This window comes from Chiloscyllium punctatum, chromosome 19 (assembly GCF_047496795.1).
Source record: "Chiloscyllium punctatum isolate Juve2018m chromosome 19, sChiPun1.3, whole genome shotgun sequence".
NCBI lineage: Eukaryota > Metazoa > Chordata > Chondrichthyes > Orectolobiformes > Hemiscylliidae > Chiloscyllium > Chiloscyllium punctatum.
Genome location: NC_092757.1, coordinates 45330968 through 45354428, shown reverse-complemented (window position 1 = coordinate 45354428; position 23461 = coordinate 45330968). Strand labels below are relative to the sequence as shown.

The 23461-nt window shown below is 41.0% G+C and overlaps 1 protein-coding gene across 11 annotated transcripts in view; it reads right to left on the bottom strand.

The window, feature by feature from the left end:
• The window catches only part of camkk1a (calcium/calmodulin-dependent protein kinase kinase 1, alpha a), a 263571-nt gene that overhangs the window by 66940 nt on the left and 173170 nt on the right, over positions 1–23461 (bottom strand). For all 11 annotated transcript variants that reach the window (XM_072589306.1, XM_072589312.1, XM_072589304.1 and 8 more), the window contains 5 exons: positions 19651–19702; positions 9391–9524; positions 7415–7451; positions 1012–1033; positions 826–914 (listed from right to left, as the gene is read on the bottom strand). In XM_072589306.1, the coding sequence (XP_072445407.1) occupies positions 826–914; positions 1012–1033; positions 7415–7451; positions 9391–9524; positions 19651–19702 (334 nt within the window). The remainder of the gene's footprint in view (positions 1–825; positions 915–1011; positions 1034–7414; positions 7452–9390; positions 9525–19650; positions 19703–23461) is intronic.

The following is a 23461-nucleotide window of genomic DNA, read 5'->3' as shown; positions in this document are numbered from 1 at the left end:
CCCCATCCTCCTCCCTGACTTATCACCTTCATCCCCACCCCCACTCACCTACTGTACTCTGTGCTACTTTCTCCCCACCCCCACCCTCCTCTCATTTATCTCTCCACCCTTCAGGCTCTCTGCCTGTATTCCTGATGAAGGGCTTTTGCCCAAAACGTCGATTTTCGTGCTCCTCGGATGCTGCCTGAACTGCTGTGCTCTTCCAGCCCCACTCTCATCCAGAATCTGCAGTCATTGTTTTTACCTATGCTATCATGCCCATGCTGTAGAGTGTGGACAGGGCCCTGTCTGATAGCTCCTTCCTACTGAAATATTTCACTAATGATAATCTCATAGGCAGAAAATTTACAAAAACTTTAAAAATCATAGTGCTTTAGAGAAAGAATTGGTGAGTGGGACCAGTTGGATTGCTCTTTGAAAGAACAGATGTCAGCTAAATGCACTGACTGGCCTCCTCTGTATTGTGCTAGACTCTACGTATTTACATAAATAGAATGCTCACGCCATAGTTTTGTGAATTTAAACTAATGTCAGTTCAGTTCAACTGTAAAGGTCCCAAAATGCTAAGTGAGTTACAGGGTAGATAGAAAATGTCCTAAAAAAACTTTTCAAAACAATATTTCAATGGCCAAATACTGTTACCATGGTATCAAATTGTTTATACATTGTTAACTGTAGTGGCTAAAACCAACATGAAACGTTTCGGCACAAAATAGTCTGATCATTGTGATAACGCAGCAACCACATCAGAAGGTACAGCTTCGGAGATTAAAGCTAAATATGTAATTAGGCTGTTGAAATTGAAGTGAAGCATTTAACACTCACGGTATTCAATGCCCAAGATGATATCTCTAAAGTAAAAATGTGCCTGTTCCTCTGAGAATGGGCTATCTGTCGGTACCTCCATCACAGGCCTAAACATCAAGAGACATCAGATAGAATAGGAAAGTTACGGCAACAATAACAGTGAGTGCTAGAAGACAGCTGGGTTAATAATGATTCCAAACTTACCCTTTACTCATGAGTTCAAATACTGAAACAGAAGAAGAAAATATACAAATCAATACAAAGGTTCAACAAAGTATATTGCAATAGAATTTGGATTAACAAAAGAACAAACTTTAGATTTTAATAATTTTAACGTTAACTTCTTTTTGTTCTGTATTGTTTAAAATATTCCACTTCTTCAGATATTTAAATTTTCCTTTTAGGGGTCTAAACAGTTTCCTCAGCTTTTTCTTGTTTCCTCCTGCTTCCCACTAAATTTGAATAAGCAGGCAAATGATAAAACCTTTAGGTTTTGGCTGGCTAAACATCGGTTTCACGGCCTGCTGAGCTGTGACATTTCAAACAAAGAAGTTATGAATTAAACATATCCGGAAGTCACAAACATGTAGAGAAGATCTGAACAACATAAAAACAAATATCAAATGGGCTAACAAGTTACGAACACAAACAGGTATAGCACTTTTGGAACACAGGCATGGAAGCAGGACTAGAGGGTTTGGCCTTTCAAACATGCTTTAACATTCAATGAGATCAAGGCTGATCTTGTATCTCAATGCCATTTCCCTATGAAATTTTCAATATTCCTTGATGTCTTTAACATCTGGAAATCTATTGAACTCTCAATGACTGCACCTTCCCGGCACTCTGGGATAGGTAATTCCAGAGTCACTACTCTGTGTGAAGACATTCCTCTTCAACTTAGTCCTAAACAGCCCACCTCTCATTCTGTGATCATGTTGCCTTGTTCTAGACCCTAGAGCCACGGAAAACATCCTTCCTGCACCTGCCCTGTCAAAATGTCTAAGAATTTTGAATCAATGAGATCATCTTTCATTCTTCTAAACTCTAAAGAATATTGGGGGTAAAAACAATGACTGCAAATGCTGGAAACCGGATTCTGGATTAGTGGTGCTGGAAGAGCACAGCACTTCAGGCAGCATCCAAGGAACGGCGATTTCGAAGCTCCTTGGATGCTGCCTGAACTGCTGTGCTCTTCCAGCACCACTAATCCAGAATCGAAAGAATATTGGTCCAGTCACCTGAATCTCTCCTCACAGGAAATGCCTGCAATCCTTGAGATCAGTCTGGAGATCTTTTGTTACATTCTCTTAATGGTAAGTAAATGTGTCCTTAGGTATGGTAACCGAAACTATTCCTGATATTCCCAGTGTGCTCTTACTAAGACTCAATGCAACTGAAACAAGGTAGTTTTTCCTTCTGTACTCAAATCCTCTTGCAATAAAAGCCATTTGTCTTCTAAATTCCTGCTCTAAAGCACATCATGGTCACCCTTCCCCTTCTTATTGCACAATATTATAGTCTGTTCTCTAGTTGATTCCTTAACATACTATTCAAGAAAACCATCTCATTTACATTCAAGGAATTTATCCTTCATTGCATTGGTAAATCTAATTTGCATCAATCTATATGAAGTTTGAAGTCTCTCATGATTATTTCATACCAATAAAAACATAGTAAAAGCAGAAGTAGGCCTTTTGGTCTTATGAGCCTGCTTCACCATTCATTATGATAATTTCTGATCATCCAACTTAACAGCTTGTTCCTACCTTTCCCCCATATCCTTGGATCCCTTTAGCATCAAGTGCTTTGTCCAACTCCTTGAAATCACACAATGTTTTGACCTCGGCTGCTTTCGGTGGTAGCAAATTCCACAGGTTCACAAATTTCTGGGTGTAGCAATTTCTCCTTATCTCAGTTCTAAATGATTTAGAGTCATAGAGATGCACAATTTGGAAACAAACCCTTTGGTCCAACTCGTCCAAGCCAATCAGATATCCTAAGCTAATCTAGTCCCATTTGCCACCACTTAGCCCATATCCCTCTAAACCCTTCCTGTTCATGATGCCTTTTAAATGCTGTAATTGTACCAGCCCCCACCACTTCCTCTGGCAGCTCATTCCATATATGCACCACCCGTTTTGTGAAAAAGTTCCTTGGACTGTGACTCCCCCCGGTTCAGACTGCCATGCCATTAGAAATATCCTTCTTGCATCTATCCTGTCTCACCCTATTTGAATTTTAAAGGCTTCCCCTTCATTCTTCTGAACTCCAGTAAATATAATTCTAACTGCAGTGAATTACAGGTCATTCTGCTATAATGCACATTTCATCAGCACGAGTTTGCAATAAAGCGAATTGTGGGCGTTGTTTGTATAATACAAACTTTCCACTGAACGGGTATAGTGATTTTCTATTAGCGAACTTCTACAGCACGATTTTCTATACTGCAAAGTCGCAGAAGAACACAACTGTCGCATTATAGCAGAACGACCTGTAATTCAAACTCTCCTCATACATCAGTCCCGACATCCTAGGAACCAGTATGATAAATTTTTATTGTACTCCCTCTATAGCAAGAACATCTTTCCTCAGATAAGGAGACCAAAACAATATTCCAGGTGTGATCTATAAAGGCCAATGTGCCATTGCCTTCTTTAGTACCTGCTTCACCTGGACACTTATGTTGAGCAACTTGTGTATGAAGACATTGCCTTCTCTCAATTTATAGCAGTCAAATGATAACCTGCCTTCTTGTTTTTACTATCAAAGTGGACAACCTCACATTCATCCATATTATACTGCATTTGCTATGCATTTGCCCTAGCACTCAACTTGTCCAAATCATACTGAAGCATCTCTGCATCCTCCTCATAGCTCACCCTGTGTCATCTCAAGTTTGGAGATATTGCATTTAGTTCCTTCATGTAAATTATTAATTTATATCTGATCATCCAACTTAACAGCTTGTTCCTACCTTTCCCCCATATCCTTGGATCCCTTTAGCATCAAGTGCTTTGTCCAGCTCCTTGAAATCACACAATGTTTTGACCTGGGATCCGAGCTAGTCCCTAACTGCCATTCAAACAAAGACCCATTCATCCCTAAGTGGGGGTTTTTCTGTAGCTCCCTCCATGAATATGGACACAAAATAGTTGTTTAGTTTCCCTGTTAGTTCCTTATCCTCCATTATAAACTTACCAGTTTCTGCCTGTAATGGTTCACATTTGTCTTTGCATATTTATAAAAGCTTTTATGGTCCATTTTATGCTTCTTGCTAGGTGACTTTCAGATCTATTTTCTCTTTTTGGTCTATTTGATCATTTACTGAGTTCCAAATACTTTCAAATCTTCAGGCTCATTTTTGACATCTTTTTGATCTAATACGGTCTTTAGCTTCTCTTGTTAGCTACTCCTGTTTGGTTTTGTGCCTCTAAAATAATCTAAATTTTTAGTAAAACATGCATTAATTCTGTAAGTGCTAGCCATTGCCAGTCATACCTTTTAATAGTTTCCTAATCTATCACAATAAATTTGCCCCTCATAACTTCATAGTATCCTTTGCTTTGATTTTAGCTCCTAGTTTTAGATTGAACCTTCATGACTTTCAAACTTTAATATAAAATTCTATGTTATATTATGGTCCTACTTCCCAAGAGGCTCTTTTACAATTGTTATTAATTAGCCTATCGTATTGCACAATAAAAAATTCAAATTTTCTGTTCACTAGTTGGTTCCTCAACATACTGTTCTTTAAGAACCATTTAAAAACCAATTCCAGGGTTTTGTCACTCCACAACATTATTGCTAATTAGGTTTACCCCTGGCTGTGTATATTCAAGTCTCTTATGATTTCTAATTTCCTGTTTGTACCATGCTCTATTTTACCACTACTGTTTGGTGGCCTATAAACAACACTGACCATGTTTGCTAATTCTTGCCATTTTTACTCCTTGATCAATTGTCGATTGAAGATCCTCTCATTATTATACAGATCTCATTGTTTATTAACAGTGCTACTCCATCTCCTTTCTGTTTTTTCCCCTATCCTTCCTAAATGTTGAATACTCTTGAAAGTTCAATTCCCAACCTTGTTTGTCCATGACAGTGATTAGATAATAACTGTTTACTTCCATTTATGCCACCAAAACATCTACTTTGGCATAAATACTGCACATTCAGATAAAGTTCCTTTAATTTTATCTTTTTTATTATTTTCATAACCTCTAGCCTTACTTACTGGCGCACTTTTAAGTTTGGACACTGTCGCTTCCTACCGCAGTCAAATGATCAATTCCCTTAATGGTATCTTTCTTTCAGAGGTATTGTTACACACCCCTGGAGCAGGCGGGACTTGAACCCAAATCTCTTGGTCCAGAGGTAGTGACATTGTTGCTGTACACAAGAAGTTTCGCTCTCCAATTTTTAAAAATTTAACCTATTTTTCTAATCAATTTATTCAGGCATATTATTACACACCTCTGGAGCAGGCAGGACCTGAACCCAAATCTTCTGATCCAGGGGTAGGAACATCATCTCTGCGCCTCAAGAACCTTTTCCTCTTCAATTCATCATATTACCCCTTACTTGGTCCCTTGTCTTCACTACTTAGTTTAAAGTAATAAATATTTAAACAAATATTGAACGCATTTAAAATTGTGTTATTAACCTTAGAACGTGTTAAATATTGAGCATGTTAACAAGCATTGAACAAATAATCAGCCCAAAAGCAATTAACAAACCTGTTAATGAACCCATGTGACAATTTTAAAAAAGGTTAATGTGTTGTTAAATTACCAGACAGGAGAACCTGGTTCGTTTTCCCACTTAGTGAGAAGTTCAATATTTGTTGAAGAGCTTATTACATGTTTGCCTGTTTATTACTTCATTATGTCATGAAGTGTAGCTTGGATCCTAGCATATATAATTTTATACAATGCTCTCAGATTTAACCAACCAGAATTTCCTCACTGAGCCTTTAAATAAAGACCATAACTTTGTGAAAGGATTGCTAGAGCGATGAAGATTTACAACATCAGTACTGTTTGGGAAATTGGGTTATAAAGTAGACCCCTAAGTAGGTCTTTATGAGAGTAAGCTTGTGGGGAATATACATACTGATTGTAAAAAATCTTATAGACATCTGGAGAGAAAAAGATTAATGAAGATAAATGTAGATCCCTTAGAGTCAGAAACAGAGAAGATATAATGGGGAGCAAAGTCATGGACGATTAGTTCAATACAAAATTTTGGTTCTGTCATCACAAAAGGTGGGTTTAAATAACGTCCCCAAAATGTTGGGGAATACAGGGTATAGTGACAGGAGAAAAGTGAAGGAATTCAGTATTAATAGGGAAATGATGTTACGGAAATTGACCGGATTAAATGCTGATAAATGTGCAGGGCCCGATAATATACATCCTAGAGTACTTAAGGAAGTGGTCCTAGAAATAGGAGATGCATTGGTGGTCATCTTTTAAGATTCTCTAGATTCTGGCACAGTTCCTATGGATTGGAAGGTAGTTTACGTGACCCCACTATTTTAAAAAGGAGGTAAAGAGAAAATGGAATTATCAACCAGCTAGTTTGACATCAGGAGTAAGGAAAATGCTAGAGTTCATTTTAATAGCAGAGCACTTGAAAAACAGTGACAGGATTGGACAGAGTCAGTGTGGATTTATATGGAAGGAAAATCCTACTTGACAAATCTACTGGAATCTTTTGAGGATATAACAGCAGGAATAAAACTTACAGCCTAAGAAGCGAAGTTTCACTTTGTAATCTGACTTTTCTAGTATTACCATTAACTCTGATCATAACACTAGGAACCCCAGGTAAATTTAGTTCATGAGTCTTCACCTGAACTATTGGTAAAATATCAGCATTGACTATTGAGGTATAGTAGCTATACTGTAACTGGGGAGACAGTGCCGTAGTGGTAATGTCACTGGACTACTAATCCACAGGCTCAATCTAGTGCTCTGGAGAGTTAAAATCCCACCACTGCAGAATTTAAGTGCAATTAATAAATCTGAAAATAAATGAATTTCAATGGTGACCATAACAGAGAGAATCATCAGCAGAATCCAAGAGGGAATCACAAGCAGAAACTGAGAGGGAACCATTGGTAAAAATTGTGATAAAATGGGGTACATGTAAGTCACAATGTTATAAACTGATAACATGACCCTGACATCAGTAAGAGAGAAGATGCCTGTCTGGAATGAGCGTGTGAATAGAGAGGTCTTAAACACTACATTAGAGAGCTGCATTTAATAAGCTACTAATGACAGTATAAATAAAGGACTGTCACAGTAGATAAGGAGTCAAAGAACCTTAAGGACAGTGCATATGTAAACATCCACAGTGCTCCAGACTCATATCTCAATATGCAGGTAGCAATATTAGCTTAAAACACAATATAAAGCAGAGACCAATCAGGAATATCGGGGGATGAGCCCCACAGAATTTTATCTGTTATTTATTTAATTTGTTTACCTTAGATATTTAATATTCTTCAGGATGTTCACAACTATATGGTACAACACTGGTACAACACACAGTGTGAGGAAATATCAAGTCTAATCAACATAATTTGATCACATACCCATGTGTAGATGGTCTTCAGTGGGGTCATCCAGAACCTGAAATATAAAGAGTCATAAAAATCACATGAAAAAGCAAAAAGATCTGGATTTATATAGCACCTTCAACAACCTCAGGATTACAGTTTGTACAGACTAAAATTACAATCAATGATGATGTTGTGATGGGCAGACACTTTTGTAATGACAGAAACCCAGCAAACTATACACAGCAAGATCCAATGAACAGCAAAGTGATATTCCATTCAGTGATTTTAATTGGGGGATATATATTGTTGGCATGCATTAACAGAACATTACCTTTCTTGAAATGATGCCATGGGATCTTTTACACCAGCGTGAAAGGGCAAATTTGGCTCTGAATTGAGGTATCATCTCAAAGAAAGCACCTTTGTGTCTATTCATTGCTAGCTAATGTGTCTAAGGTTTCCCACACAAGCAAATGTACCAGGAGCCACAGCATGATGCAAAAACAAGCAGAAAATCACTAGAAGTTGTCAGGCTGCTCTCTGTGTGGGCGGCTCTATCATCTTTGTGCAGAAAGGAATGATTATGGTGTTGGAAAACCTTCTCAGAGAGGTTAGAAAGATGAATTTGCAGATGTGTAACTGAAAGCTACATTAGTGGTAACCTTTGAAGCTAGCATTCACCCTCCAAACACTAATATTAAAAAACCTTCAATTGGAATTAAAACAGCTACCACTACAAATGTGCACAAAAGCTTTAAGTTTTTTTCAACATTTTCTCTCATGAATGCAAAGATTTGCAAATCTGCTCACCCTAGCTAATACAAAACTCCAAATTGGGATCCATTGAAAAGTCCTGGGAAGGCAGGGTTCTGTGACGATTAATATATCCAGTGTTCAATTTTGCATAAATCTGTTAGATGGGCCATTCAAGAAAAGAGATCATTTGATATCTCCTGGAACATATCCAGCCAGATTTAGCAACTCTAATCCACAGATTTAAAAGGTGCCATCAGAAATTAAGCCATTAGCCTGAAGAAGGTAGTGACAACTCCCTTGGACACGTCAAGAAGGAATAGGGAAAGGGATACAGGTCCATTGTGTGGGAAGTCATGAATGCTTATATAAAAAAGGATGAAGTTTCACATTAATTTTTCACCCCCGGTCCAGATGGGAAAGCAGAATAATGTTTTTGGGAAATCATTGGGACATTTAATGGAATACTGGGATTATGCTGGCAATAGCAGGATGTCTGGTTAACCAAATATTAGCTCAATGACTGCTTGCTACAGAACATTCTCTATCAGGCTGAGGTAGCCTAATGTTCTTTGTAAGAGCTGAGCTAAAGCAGAGCTATTTCCTGATGGGTAGCATCCGAGGAGCAGGACAGTCAACGTTTCGGGCAAAAGCCATCATTTCCGATGAAGGGCTTTTACCTGCAACGTCGATCCTCCTGCTCCTCGGATGTTGCCTGAACTGCTATGCGTTTCAAGCACTACACTGTCAACTCTAATCTCCAGCATCTGCAATCCTTACTTGCACCTATTTCCTGATGGATTTATCTCACTGTCTAATTACCAATAGCAAAGCTGACAGGTACCGTGCTCTGGAGAGATTAAATAATGTGATTAGTTGGGTTAGCAGAAAACTTAGTAGCTCAGCAAATTACTCACTGAAAACAATTTAAAGGGAACGGAGTTTGGAGGAGGGAAGATACACTTAACCATAAGAGAATTAGGCAGTCACATTACTCATAAGGGAGTGAGGAAATAGAACATCAAAATTATCTGATTGTGACTCTCTAGATATCTGGGCAGTTCATGCTGATACCGAATGTACTTCGCTAGTCATTTTATAAAATTATACCGATTTACGTATTTGAAAAACTATTGAGATTGTCACATAAGCCAGACTGGCCAACTCCTGATTCAGTTCTGCCAGCTGCTGAGCTCAGTTAAAAATAATACACCACTATGATTTGTTCCTCACAGGCTGATGACTGAATAACTTACCTCTACCAGCTTGACAATGTTGGGGTGGTCCAGTTTCTTCAGTATGGCTATTTCCTGATAGACCCTCTCCAGAGGCGCGGGGGCCTTTGACTGTTCAGCAGATGGGGGCTTCGATCCCCGGGGAGGAGGACGACCTGGAACCCAGGTAAAGAGGTGAGGCATAATCTTAAAATGAAAGCATAGGTCTTAATGATCATCCTTCAATCCAGGGCTCCTTTAATGTCGTCTAGGAATGGGTCTGGGTGGGTTACTCTTTGGAGGGTCGGTGTAGACTCGTTGGGTCAAAGGGCCTGTTTCCACATTGTAGGGATTCAAAGTTTGTGAGAAGATTTGTAGCTCTGGTGCTCGTTGTTGTGGTTCTGTTCGCCGAGCTGGGAATTTGTGTTGCAGACGTTTCGTCCCCTGTCTAGGTGACATCCTCAGTGCTTGGGAGCCTTTTGTGAAGCCTTCTGTGATTTCCAGCATTTATAGGGATTTGTATCTGCTGCTTCTGGTTGTCAGTTCCAGCTGTCCACTGCAGTGGCCGGTATATTGGGTCCAGGTTGATGTGCTTATTGATTGAATCTGTGGATAGCATTCATCCACAGATTCAATCAATAAGCACATCGACCTGGACCCAATATACCGACCATTGCAGCGGTCAGCTGGAACTGACAACTGGAAGCGGCAGATTTAAACCACTACAAATGCCGGAGGAAAGATTTAAGAAGCACTTCACAGGAGGCTCCCAAGCACTGAGGATGTCACCTAGACAGGGGACGAAACATCTGCAACACAAATTCCCAGCTCGGCGAACAGAACCACAACAACATTGTAGGGATTCTAAAAAACAAATTAGTGTAGCTGTGGTCCTGGGCTGGTTTTAATCCTCTCAGCTACCCCCTACAACTCCACCACCTCTCCCTGCCCCACGCACACATACCCTTACAATTACTAACAAACGTGTTGTGTGCAAGATAAAATGCAGATAGCATCTCACCCTTCATTGTGGTATCCCATGCATGTTGATTTTTTTCCTTAAATTCCTTTGTTCCGTGGCATACTTGCTCCAGCTCGGTGATATCATTGATGAGCATAAATTGGGCTCCAGGGATCTAACTGAGTCTGTCAGCATTTTCTCCTGTTATACACTCACCATCTGGTCTGGCCTGTAATGCTGGAAAAATGAGGAAGAGGAAACCTGAGAGGGCCCAGCAACTTCTAAAAGTTTCCTAACAGACTGACCTTCAAGTCCTACATGAAAAACTTAGGTCTCTCTTGTCCAGATTCCTCTCCCCCATATTTTACAATATATATTAATGATCTAGAAGATGGTATCAGCAATAACATTAGCAAATTTGCTGGTGATACTAAGCTGGGTGGCAGGGTGAAATGTGAGGAGGATGTTAGGGGATTACAGGGTGACCTGGACAGGTTAGGTGAGTGGTCAGATGCATGGCAGATGCAGTTTAATGTGGATAAATGTATGAATATCCACTTTAGTGGCAAGAACAGGAAGGCAGATTACTACCTAAATGGAATCAATTTAGGTAAAGGGGCAGTACAAAGAGATCTGGGTGTACTTGTACACCAGTCAATGAAGGCAAGCATGCAGGTACAGCAGGTAGTGAAGAAGGCTAATAGCATGCTGGCCTTCATAACAAGAGAGATTGAGTATAGAAGCAAGGAGGTTCTTCTGCAGCTGTACAGGGCCCTGGTGAGACCACACCTGGAGTATTGTGTGCAGTTCTGGTCTCCAGATTTGAGGAAAGACATTCTGGCTATTGAGGAAGTGCAGCGTAGGTTCACGAGGTCAATTCCTGGAATGGCGGGACTACCTTATGCTGAAAGACTGGAGGGACTGGGCTTGTATACCCTTGAGTTTAGAAGACTGAGAGGGGATCTGATTGAGACATATAAGATTATTAAAGGATTGGACAATCTGGAGACAGGAAACAGGTTTCCACTGATGGGTGAGTGCCGAACCAGAGGACACAGCTTAAAAATACGGGGTAGACCATTTAGGACAGAGATGAGGAGAAACTTCTTCACCCAGAGAGTGGTAGCTGTGTGGAATGCTCTGCCCCAGAAATGGAATGCAGTGGAGGCCCAGTCTTTGGATTCATTTACGAACGAGTTGGATAGAGCTCTCAAGGATAGTGGAATCAAGGGTTATGGAGATAAGGCAGGAACAGGATACTGATTAAGGATGATCAGCCATGATCATAATGAATGGTGGTGCAAGCTTGAAGGGCAGAATGGCCTACTCCTGCACCTATTGTCTATTATCACCCCAGCCCCTATCGAAACCAAGGTTTCTTTCTGTATTTTCTCCGCTCACAAACTCCATGTCATTCCTGTTAGATTCAGACAGGATTAGTCCTGTTGAATGGGATTGAGGCCTGGGAGTAAAATGGTCCAGGATTCTCACTGGTAAATCAAGGTTTACTGATAACCTCACCTATGTCTGGAAACTCCACGCTGCTGCCAACAAGGTAGGCATATGTACGTTCTCACCCTGTCAGTTACACATTTGGGATGATGATGTCCCTTTTGCAAATACAGACCCACATCAATCTGCGGATAGCATTCCAGATGCCCCAGAAATGCTGGGGCAATAAAAACAGAATGAACACTTTTCTACACCTTTGTATTCACATATTCCAAGAGTAAGGGTCAGCAAAGTCAGACTTAATGGAATTGTACAGTGGGAAAGAGACCTTTCATTATGTCCACTGAAAGGTTAACAGTGTTGCAGGGTAAATTTGGCGCTGTGTGAGAAAACACAAGTCACTGCTGTAATCCTCCCCCACCCCGCCTCCATATAATAGCTTATGCGTAGATATTCATAATGACAAACTCACTGGGGGGTAGTACAGGGCGATGAAATTGTCTCCGATATTTCCAAAATCCATCAGTGTGTAATCTGGGGAACTTCACTGCAGCTTGCGTTGCATTATATTATTGTTAAATGAATCATTTTGGTTTTTGTGCCCAGTTGATAGGGTCAATTGGATTATTTCCATTCCATGTATTAATGCTGTGTGTTAAAGTCCCACCACTGAAATGAAGTTCTGGTCAGGATTTATAATTATATATTAACACTCCATCTTATACTCTGCACAATTTTGTTTTCTGAATGGTTTCACTACCACCTGCTCTGCATTGCTGCCCAAGGGCAGTGCTGGAGCTCTCACTCTCCCTTTTAACATCCTTTTGTTAGCTAAAGCCAGTCAGTTGTCAGCCATCCAGAGGTAATGGGAGCACCTGATTGGAAGCTCTCCATGTGGGGATCCCCCCCTTTATCATTGTTAAGTTGACATGGGCGGTGGGGTACGTAGCAACTGTCATTCCCCACCAAGCAGCGTGGCCCCAGTCCAAGAGTCTGCACACACACTGATTGACATGCAGATGCATTGACATCCATTTCAGATGTTGCTACAGTGAAACAGATTTCAGTGTCCATGCAGAAGAACAAGAAATTAGAGAGTATGTAGGAAGTGACTCAGTCCAAGAAAAGATTAAGATAGCTAACAAATTCCCAGGCCATTTGTCTTTTTCTGAAGCCTTTCAGAGTCTGTGTTCCACATACATACAGCTGTGAGATTGCAATCAGGTCTCAGTTGCACTTCAGCATGGACGGTCTCCACCTGAACCGATCAGGTACCAATGTTCTAGCGAAGAGGATAAATAGGGTGGTCAGTAGGACTTTAAACTTCTGAGTTGGGGGGAAGGGAAAGTGAAAGCGACAGGGAGTATGGAGGTAAATGGAAAGATAAGCAGCAGGATAGCATGTTTCCAGGCGGATTTAAAATTGAGGCAGACTGAGAATGCAGAAAAAAGCAAGGATAACTTAGGACATATGACTTCCAACATCTCTAATGATAAGGAAGTTAGCATTAAGGCACTTTACCTGAATGCTCGTAGCATTCATAACAAAGCCGATGAACTAATGGCACAGATAATAGTGAATGATTATGATGTAGTAGGCATCACAGAGACTTGGTTACAGGGGGGTCAGGACTGGCAGTTAAACCTCCATGGTTTTTCAACTTATCGAAAAGACAGAGAGGTGGGCAGAGGGGGTGGGGTTGCCTTGTTAGTTAAGAACAAAATTAAATCTATGGTATTGAATGACATAGCGTCGGATGATGTGGAGTCTGTGTGGGTGGAATTGAGGAACCACAAAGGCAAAAAAACCATAATTGGAGTTGTGTACAGACCTCCTAACAGTGGTCAGGACCAGAGGCGCAACATGTACCGGGAAATAGAGAAGGCATGTCAGAAAGGCAAGGTTACATTGATCATGGGTGACTTCAATATGCAGGTGGACTGGGTAAATAATGTTGCTAATGGATCTAAAGAAAGGGAATTCATGGAATGCTTACAGGATGGCTTCTTGGAACAGCTTGTCATGGAGCCCACAAGAGAGCAGGCTATTCTGGACCTAGTGCTTTGCAATGAACCAGACTCTATAAAAGATCTTAAAGTAAGGGAACCCTTAGGAAGTAGCGACCATAATATGGTAGAGTTCAGTCTGGAGTTTGAAAGGGAGAAGGCAAAATCTGATGTAATGGTGTTACAGTTGAATAAAGGTAATTATGAAGGCATGAGAGAGGAACTGACTAAAATAGACTGGAAGCAGAGGCTAACCGGGAAGACACTAGAGCAAAAATGGCAGGAGTTTGTAGGTATAATTGAGGACACTGTACAGAGGTTCATTCCCAAGAAAAGAAAGATTAACCGGGGAGGGATTAGACAACCTTGGCTGACAAAGGAAGTCAGGAAATGTATTAAAGAAAAAGAGAGATCCTATAAAGTGGCTAAGAACAGTGGGAAATCAGAAGATTGGGAAGGATACAAAAGCAAACAGAGGATAACAAAGAGTGTAATAAGAAATGAGAGGATCAAATATGAAGGTAGGCTAGCCAGTAATATTAGAAATAATAGTAAAAGTTTCTTTCAGTACATAAGAAACAAACGACAGGCAAAAGTAGACATTGGGCCACTTCAAACTGATGCAGGGAGCCTAGTGATGGGAGATAAGGAAATAGCAGGAGAACTTAACAAGAACTTTGCGTCAGTTTTCACAGTAGAAGACATGAGTAATATCCCAAAAATTAAAGGGTATCACGGGCTGAGTTGAGTATGGTTGCCATTACGAAAGAGATAGTGCTAGAAAAGTTAAAAAGTCTTAAAATTGATAAATCTCCTGGCCCCGATGGGATACACCCTAGAGTTCTGAGAGAGGTGGCTGAGGAAATAGCAGAGGCATTGGTTGAGATCTTTCAAGAGTCACTGGAGTCAGGAAAGGTCCCGGATGATTGGAAGATGGCTGTAGTAACCCCCTTGTTCAAGAAAGGATCAAGGCAAAAGATGGAAAATTATAGGCCAATCAGCTTAACCTCGGTTGTTGGTAAAATTCTAGAATCCATCATTAAGGATAAGGTTTCTAAATTCTTGGAAGAGCAGAGTCTGATTAGAACAAGTCAACATGGATTTAGTAAAGGGAGGTCATGCCTGACAAACCTGTTGGAATTTTTTGAGGAGGTAACAAGTAGGTTAGACCAGGGAAACCCAGTGGATGTGGTCTATCTAGACTTTCAAAAGGCCTTTGATAAGGTGCCACACGGGAGGCTGCTGAGCAAGGTGAGGGCCCATGGTGTTCGAGGTGAGCTGCTGGGATGGATTGAGGATTGGCTGTCTAACAGAAGGCAGAGAGTTGGGATAAAAGGTTCTTTTTCAGAATGGCAGCCGGTGACGAGCGGTGTCCCGCAGGGTTCGGTGCTGGGGCCACAGCTGTTCGCATTATATATTAATGATTTGGATGAGGGAACCAGGGGCATTCTAGCGAAGTTTGCTGATGATACGAAGTTAGGTGGACAGGCAGGTAGTACTGAGGAAGTGGGGAGGCTACAGAAGGATCTAGACAGGTTGGGAGAGTGGTCCAGGAAATGGCTGATGGAATTTAACGTGAGCAAGTGCGAGGTCTTGCACTTTGGCAAAAAGAATAAAAGCATGGACTACTTTCTAAATGGTGAGAAAATTAATAAAGCCAAAGCACAAAGGGATCTGGGAGTGCTAGTCGAGGATTCTCTAAAGGTAAACATGCAGGTTGAGTCCGTGATTAAGAAAGCGAATGCAATGTTGTCTCTTATCTCAAGAGGGTTGGAATATAAAAGCAGAGATGTACTACTAAGACTTTATAAAGCTCTGGTTAGGCCCCATTTGGAGTACTGTGTCCAGTTTTGGTCCCCACACCTCAGGAAGGACATATTGGCACTGGAACGTGTCCAGCGGAGATTCACACAGATGATCCCTGGAATGACAGGTCTAGCATATGAGGAACGGCTGAGGATACTGGGATTGTATTCGTTGGAGTTTAGAAGATTAAGGGGAGATCTAATAGAGACGTACAAGATAATACATGGCTTTGAAAAGGTGGATGCTAGGAAATTGTTTCTGTTAGGCGAGGAGACTAGGACCCGTGGACACAGCCTTAGAATTAGAGGGGGTAAATTCAGAACAGAAATGCGGAGACATTTCTTCAGCCAGAGAGTGGTGGGCCTGTGGAATTCATTGCCGCGGAGTGCAGTGGAAGCCGGGACGCTAAATGTCTTCAAGGCCGAGATTGATAGATTCTTGTTGTCTAGAGGAATTAAGGGCTACGGGGAGAATGCTGGTAAGTGGAGCTGAAATGTGCATCAGCCATGATTGAATGGCGGAGTGGACTCGATGGGCCGAATGGCCTTACTTCCACTCCTATGTCTTATGGTCTTATGGACTCCTGATGATGTGGAGGTGCTGGTGTTATACTGGGGTGGGCAAGGTCAGAAGTCACACAACACCAGGTTATAGTCCAACAGCTTTATTTGAAATCACAAGCTTTCGGAGCGCTGCCCCTTTTTGAGGTGAATTGAAGAAAAGCATACAGGCACAGAGTTTTTAGGCAGAGAGATCAGTGGGCAGAGAGATCAAAAGATCATACAAATGGTGTGAGTGGAATGTCGTCAGGTTGAATAACGTGTCTCTGATTTCAAATAAACCTGTTGGACTATAACCTGGTGTCATGCCATCTCAATCCTGATTTTTAGATGCTAGTGCAGGGGTGAGAGAATGCAGGAAGGCTTCCTATTGAGTCTATTCTTGGGTTGGCCAAGGTAACCACAAACAGGTTCAAGGCAGTAGAGGGTCCATTAGTTCAGACTGCTGGCCAATCTTCTATGGTTAAACCATTTCAGACTAGCCTTGGAAAGGGAGCCCATGGTGTCCACCTGTACACTTCAGGCTTTCTGTTGACTTGTAGGAATTGAAGCTGTATGTATATAAGTCGGAGTAGGCTCAACTAGCCAAATGGCCTATTCCTGCTTGTATTACTATAAATTCCCAGAACAAATTTTAGCTAAATGTGATGTTTCCTTTGACAATCTGATTTTTGTTACAGTGTTCCTTTCAGGGTTAGTCATCTGATTTTTTTTTTATTAATTAAATTTAGTAAGGCTGCGTCCTGTGAAGAAATTCACCAATAAGGATTAGTATCTTGTTTCAGACTTCTCTATCTGGCTGACAGCCACTTTACAGGGAAAGTGTAAGAGAGCTTTAGCTGCAATTTCCTAAATTCATTTCACTAATATCTCTTAACACCAATCTTCCGTGTCAGATGGTGAAAAGTACATTTTTTTTCTGAATCTAAAGAGTATTGTTTGGAGTTGGCAGCATGATTAAGAATTTTTAAGGTGCATTTTATGTGATTCCATTGGTGAGATGTTACTGCTGATTAATGGAACACTTGCATCAGAAGCTGGTTTCAATTTCCAGCTCTGCACTGTGTGTTAATGTTAGAGATTGCAATCTGATCACAAATGTTTATCATTCCGGTTTCAAGGCTGACAGCTGTGTGAAGATTAAAATTTGAACAATGCACGTTGAGCTGTGGATTGAGCAAGGGCATCAAAACAAAACATGCAGCACAATGCCAAGGTAGCAGTCATAGTTTGTGAGCTTTCATTTTAATATTTTCACCATTCCTGATTTTTAAAGTGGATATGACAGAAAACCTAAGGCATAAGGTAAGATGGGCTCACAATTGCTCAGGGTTCTTCTTTAAGTTATCTATAAAAATCACAGCACCACCAGATGGCAAAGCTGGCACCTCTGACAGAGTTGCACTTCATCAGGACTGCACTGGAGTGTCAGCTTTGATTTTTACACTCAGTGACTCAGACTTAAAATCCGATCCTTTGAAGAGGAGATTTTTTATGGAGTTAGAGAAACTGAGTGGCATAGAAAGAGAGAAAGAGCACGAGAGAGCGAGAGCACGAGAGAGAGAGAGAGAGAGAGAAAGAGAATTTGACTTTATCCTGCACTGTTTAGGGCATTTCAACAAGCCTTGTAGCCACAAACAACAATAAGAGAAAGAGATAGATAATCTGCTCATTGTGTTGTTGGGTAGTTATTGGTCTGAACATTCGACAAACATCCTGCTCTGCTTTAAATGCTGGCATCGGATCTTTTCCATCTCCACAAGATGGTAAACAGGATGTCAATTTACTGTTATAGCTCCAATAGTGTAGGACTCCCTCCCACTGAAACAGTAGCTGAGGATATATCACAAATGTGAGTCTGCATATATTATCTTGGATTTTGGGGGAAGCTGGTACTCCTGTTGATAAACTTGAGCATCTTCCTCATAAGAAAGGGGTGAGGCAGCCCAATATCTAAGATTTTTAAAATTCCATTCACAGGATCCAAGCATCGCGAGTAAGGTCAGGATTTATTTGAATCCCCAACTGCCATGGAGAAGGTGGTGGTGTGATGCCTTCTTGAATCACTGTAGTCACTGAACCACCCATAGTGCTGTTAGGAAGGAAGTTCCAGGATTTTGATCCAGTGACACTGAAGGAGCAGTGATGTATTTTCAAGTCAGGATAATAAGTGGCTTGGAGGGGTACTTGCAAGTGGTGGTGCTCCCATGCATCCACTGCCCCTGTCCTTCTAAATGATGAGGATTTTGGTTTTGGAGGCTCTTTCAGGACAGCTTTGGTGAAAGTCTGCATTGGATCCTGTAGATGGTAAACCTGTTGCTTCTGTATGTCAGTGGTAGAAAGAATGAATATTGAATTTGGTGGATGGGTGCCAATCAAATAGGCTGTTTTGTCCTGGCTGGTGTTAAGCCTCTTGAGTGTTGTGGGAGCAGGCAATTGGAGAGTTATTCCATCGCATTCCTGACCTGTGCCTTGTGGATGATAGGGAATTAGGAAGTGGGTTACTTGTTGCAGGATTCCCAGCCTCTGACCTATTCTTGTTGCCAGTGTTATACAGCTGGTCCAGTTTAGATTCTGCTCAATGGTAACCCTCAGGATGTTAATGCTGTTAACTGTTAACAAGAGACCCTTTGCCTCTCTCCTAAAGGAGATGGCACTTGTGTAGTGCAAATGTCCCTTTTATTTCATCAGGATAGCTGTCCAGATCTCACTGCATACAGGCACAAACTGCTTCAGTATCTGGACAGTTGTGAATACTGTTCAATTATCAGGGAATATCCCCAGTCAAACTTGATCATGGACAAACAGTTTAATCATCAGATTGACTTTTAAGCATATAAACATACCGAATAAAATCTATACAATATTATCTACATTCCGGGGATTGTTCTACTGAATGGTTACAGACAGTGAGACTGATTACTTCCAGTCTGACTTATTATTCAGGCTGTGAATACTAAGGCTAAGTGACTGGTTACTGACGGTGAGACTGGTTACTTGTGCATTCAAGTTACCCACAATGTGACTGTTACTACTGATTATTTTAACAGTGACTGGTTACTTGCACACTCACAAGTTACTCATGATGTGACTTTTATTAACTGACTGGTTTCTTGCAGTTTGACCAGTTACTCAAGGTGTAACTGTTACTAACTGGCTATTCGAGGTGTGATTAGTTACTAACCGATGTTACTCAGGTTATGGCAATGTTGTGTACATCTCCATTTTTTTGGTGTACCTCATCAGTCTGACAAAGGCAGGATTTTACATTCCTGAAGCTGTCAGCTGATCAGCTTACCAGCAGCTACCAAATTCAGCAATTTGTTTGAGAGAAAACCTATCGCCTGCTTGAAATAAACAACATAAAAGGCCCCTTGATCTTATTATGTGACTCTGGCATATTTGTGTGTTAAGTGCTGTAATTTAAAAACCAAATGCTTAGAATCAGGCCTGATTTGAAGCTAATTGAGGTATCCAAGGTGACTGGTATCTGGGAAGATTTCCAGGGCACACTTACGTGGAAATCCATACTGCTTCATCAGCTTCTTTTTAGAAAGTACCTTCATGGCCTGAGGGAGAGAGAGAAAGAGAATTCCTGTCAGCAACATAAACCACGACTCTTGTTTCTAAATGTACCCACTCAAAGAATATTAGAACAAAGTTTACGACTACCAATCAAACTAATGCAACATGTCAATTAAATGCACACAAGAAATATTGATACTGAATTGCAAGGACTAGACTGAAATAGTGAAACATACCAGGGGTGGGGTTGGAGTGGCTCAAGTGCTGTTGGCAATAACCACACTTGAGATTGAGGGGTTAAGGACGAGAATCATTTAGGCATTTGGTGACGGGGTACAGGGGAGGAAATCTGACAGCTTCTCTCCCCTTCATGAGAAAGAGTTGGTCATGGTAGAAAGGATGCTTTTCAGATTGCACCGTTTGAAGGTTCTGGTTAGCTCCCATCTTCCAAAAGCATCAACCCATCCAAATCTCACCAACCTCACCTCTTTGCTCCCCTTTTAGACCCTGCTTTAAAAGATCTCTCTTTGACTAAGCAATTGGTCACTTGACTTCATATTTCCTGTTGTAACTAATTTTTATTTGATAATGCAGCTGGGAAATGTGCCAGCACATTTTGCTAGGTTTTTTTTTAAACTTGTTTCATGGGAAATGGGCATTGCTGGCTAGGCCAGAATGTACTGCCTATCCCGAATGGTCCTGGAGAGTGTGATGATACACTGCCTTCTTGAACCCTTGCAGTGGTTGGAATGTAGGGACACCCACTGTGCTGTTAGAGACGGAGTTCCACAGCAATGATCAACAACAGTTACGTAATGAAAACACAGCTCCAAGTCACGATGGTGTGTGAATGGAGAGAAAATTTTAGGTTACAAAGAAACATAATAAGTAGCAGCAGAATCATTTGACCCCTCAAGATTGCTCTGCCATTCAATAAGATTACGTTTGATCTGATTGCAGTCTCAGCTCCAATTGCCTAACCACCCTCGATAGACTCCAACTCCCTCATTAGCCAAGAATCTGCTTAAAAATGTTGTGACCCTGCATCCACCACACTCTAGGGAACAGACTAAAATACATTATGAAAATGCAAGTTGTTGATATTCCATGCAGCCACTGAAATGTTGCATTCCGTGATTTGAGATCAAAAGCACAAGCCCTAGGTGTGGTTGCAGACTCATAATGATATGCTAAGCTGGACTGATGAAAAATTCAAGCATTTCAGTTTTCATTAAGCCATTTCCTGATTAAGTTTTCCTTTCCCTCTGACTCAAACAGCAGAAGAACTCCAAGTCATTGGCTGCATTTATCATAATCATCGTAAGAATCCACTCAGTGAGAATGGGTTATTGTCTGCCTCCCGCAGTACTCAGCAGCTGAAATTTCATGAGGAATTCCCTTATCTATGAATCATAACATTCCTGAGACATCCAAACCTGTGCAGGGTGGGAATGATTTTTTTCCCAACCCATGCAGAGTCTCTCAGCTGTAACAGGAGGGCCACTGCCTGGTTTAACAAGGTAGCAAGTTTTTCTCAACATACTCTGCACACACTACTCTTGAGAGCTGGGATTTGTAGACCACCCATGCACAGGAAAGCAGGCAAGTGAGCCTGTAAATTAGCCATGCTGTGGAAGCGCCGGTGTTAGACTGGGGTGAACAAAGTTAAAAATCACACAACACCAGGTTATAGTCCAACAGGTTTATTTGGAAGCACTATTGTTCATCATTTATTTAAATGATTTGGGTGAGACTATAAGAGGCATGGTTAGTAACTCTGCGAATGACACCAAAATGGGTGGTATAGTGGACAGTGGATTATCTAAGAGTACAATGGGATCTTGATCAACTGGGCCAGTGGGCTGAGGAATGGCAGATGGAGTTTAATTCAGAAAAATGGTATATTTTCGTAAGGCAAATCAGGGGCAGAACGCACACAATTAATGGTAGGGCTTTGGGAATGTTGTCAAACAGAGATCTAGAGTATATAGTTCCTTGAAAGTGGCATCACAGGTAGACAGGATGGCTAAGAAGGCATTTGGCATACTTGTCTTCATCGGTCAAAGCACTAAATACAGGCATTGGATCGTCATGTTACTGCTGTACAAGACATTAATAAGGCCACATTTGAAATAATGCTTACAATTCAGGTCACCCTGCTATAGGAAGAATGTTGTTTAATTGTAAAAGGGTGTAAAAAATATTTACAAGGATGTTACCAAGATTGGAAGGTTTGTATTAAAAGGCGAAGCTGGATAGGCTGGGACTTTTCTGCCTGGAGCGTAGGAAACTGAGAGGTGATCTTATTGAGGTTTATAACATCGTAAAGGACAAAGACAAGGTAAATAGCCAAGGTAATTTCCTCGGGTTGGGGGATCCAACACTAGAGGGCATAGGTTTAAGGTGAGAGGAGAAAGATTTAAAAGGAACCAGAAGGGCAACTTTTTCAGGTGGAGGATGGTGCATATATGGAACAATCTACCAGAGGAAGTGGTAGAAGTGGGTACAATTACAACATTAAAAAGAGATTTGGACAGGTACATGGATAGGGATTTGGGCCAAAAGAGGGCTAATGGGACTAGTTCAGTTTAGGAAACCTGGTCAGCATGGACGAGTTGGGCTGAAGGGTCTGCCTCCCTGCTGAATGACTCTATGTTTCTATGGCTGATAGAGGAGAAATTTGAGGTGAGATGTCATTTGATGATACCTGCTGGAAATTGTCCAATCAGAGTAATGTTTTTCTTTATTGTTCCTTCATGAGATATGAGTGTCACTAGCTGAGCCAGCATTTACTGAATACTGACAGCTCTGACAGAGTGGACCTGTACTGAGATGCCTGGATGTAGTGGACATGGAGAAATTTTCATTAGTAGAAGAATCCAGAACCGATGGACACAGCCTCAGTGTGAAGGTACGGACTTTTAGAACTGATGTGAGGAGGAATTTCTTCAGCCAGAAGGTGGTGAATCTGTGAAACTCATTGCTGCAGAAGGTTGTGGAGATCAAGTCATTGAGTCTATGTAAGGCAGTCATTGATAGGTTCTTGGTTAATAAGTGGTCAAGGGTTAGAGGGTAAAAGCAGGAGAATGGGCTTGAGAAACATTGAATGGTGCAGCAGACTTGGATTGAATGGCTTAATTCTGCTCCTATATCTTATTGTTATGGTCTTACTGCATGTCCCTAACTGCTTTGGAGAGGATGGCAGTGGTAGAGAATTGTAGATTTGATGTAAGTTCACATCATAAAAACTACTTTGGGCCTCTAATGAGGCCATTCCGATGTAAATGAACCACAATGTTTAATTTAGGATGGGCCAGGCAGGATAGGCTTTGTTGTTTATGCAAATCCTATTCATTCTTCTAACACCATGTCTGGTTAGTCACCCACAGTCTGATGAAGGATTACAAGACAATTAAAACAAATCTGACATGGTATTACAAGAGCAATCAGAAAACAATCAGCTCATGCTCCATCAGGAGTTTTAAAGTGAAAAACATCTTTCACTCATTCACTCTCTCTTTAGACATGAAACACGAACAAATGGACTTTGTACAGCATATTTAACATATAAATCAGCACAAAGGATTAATCAGGAAAAATGGACTTTGAACCAAAGGTGAAAATGCTGACCAAAGTTTACAGACATAGGGAAATGAATTAAATGCAAACATGAGAATTTTTAATGTGCGTCAACTGCAGTATGGCAGTAAATAGTGAGTAGGACAGTACAGGTTGTTCTGCTATAGCACGCATTTCATTAATGCAATTTCGCTATAACCCGATTAACGAATTGGGGACACAGT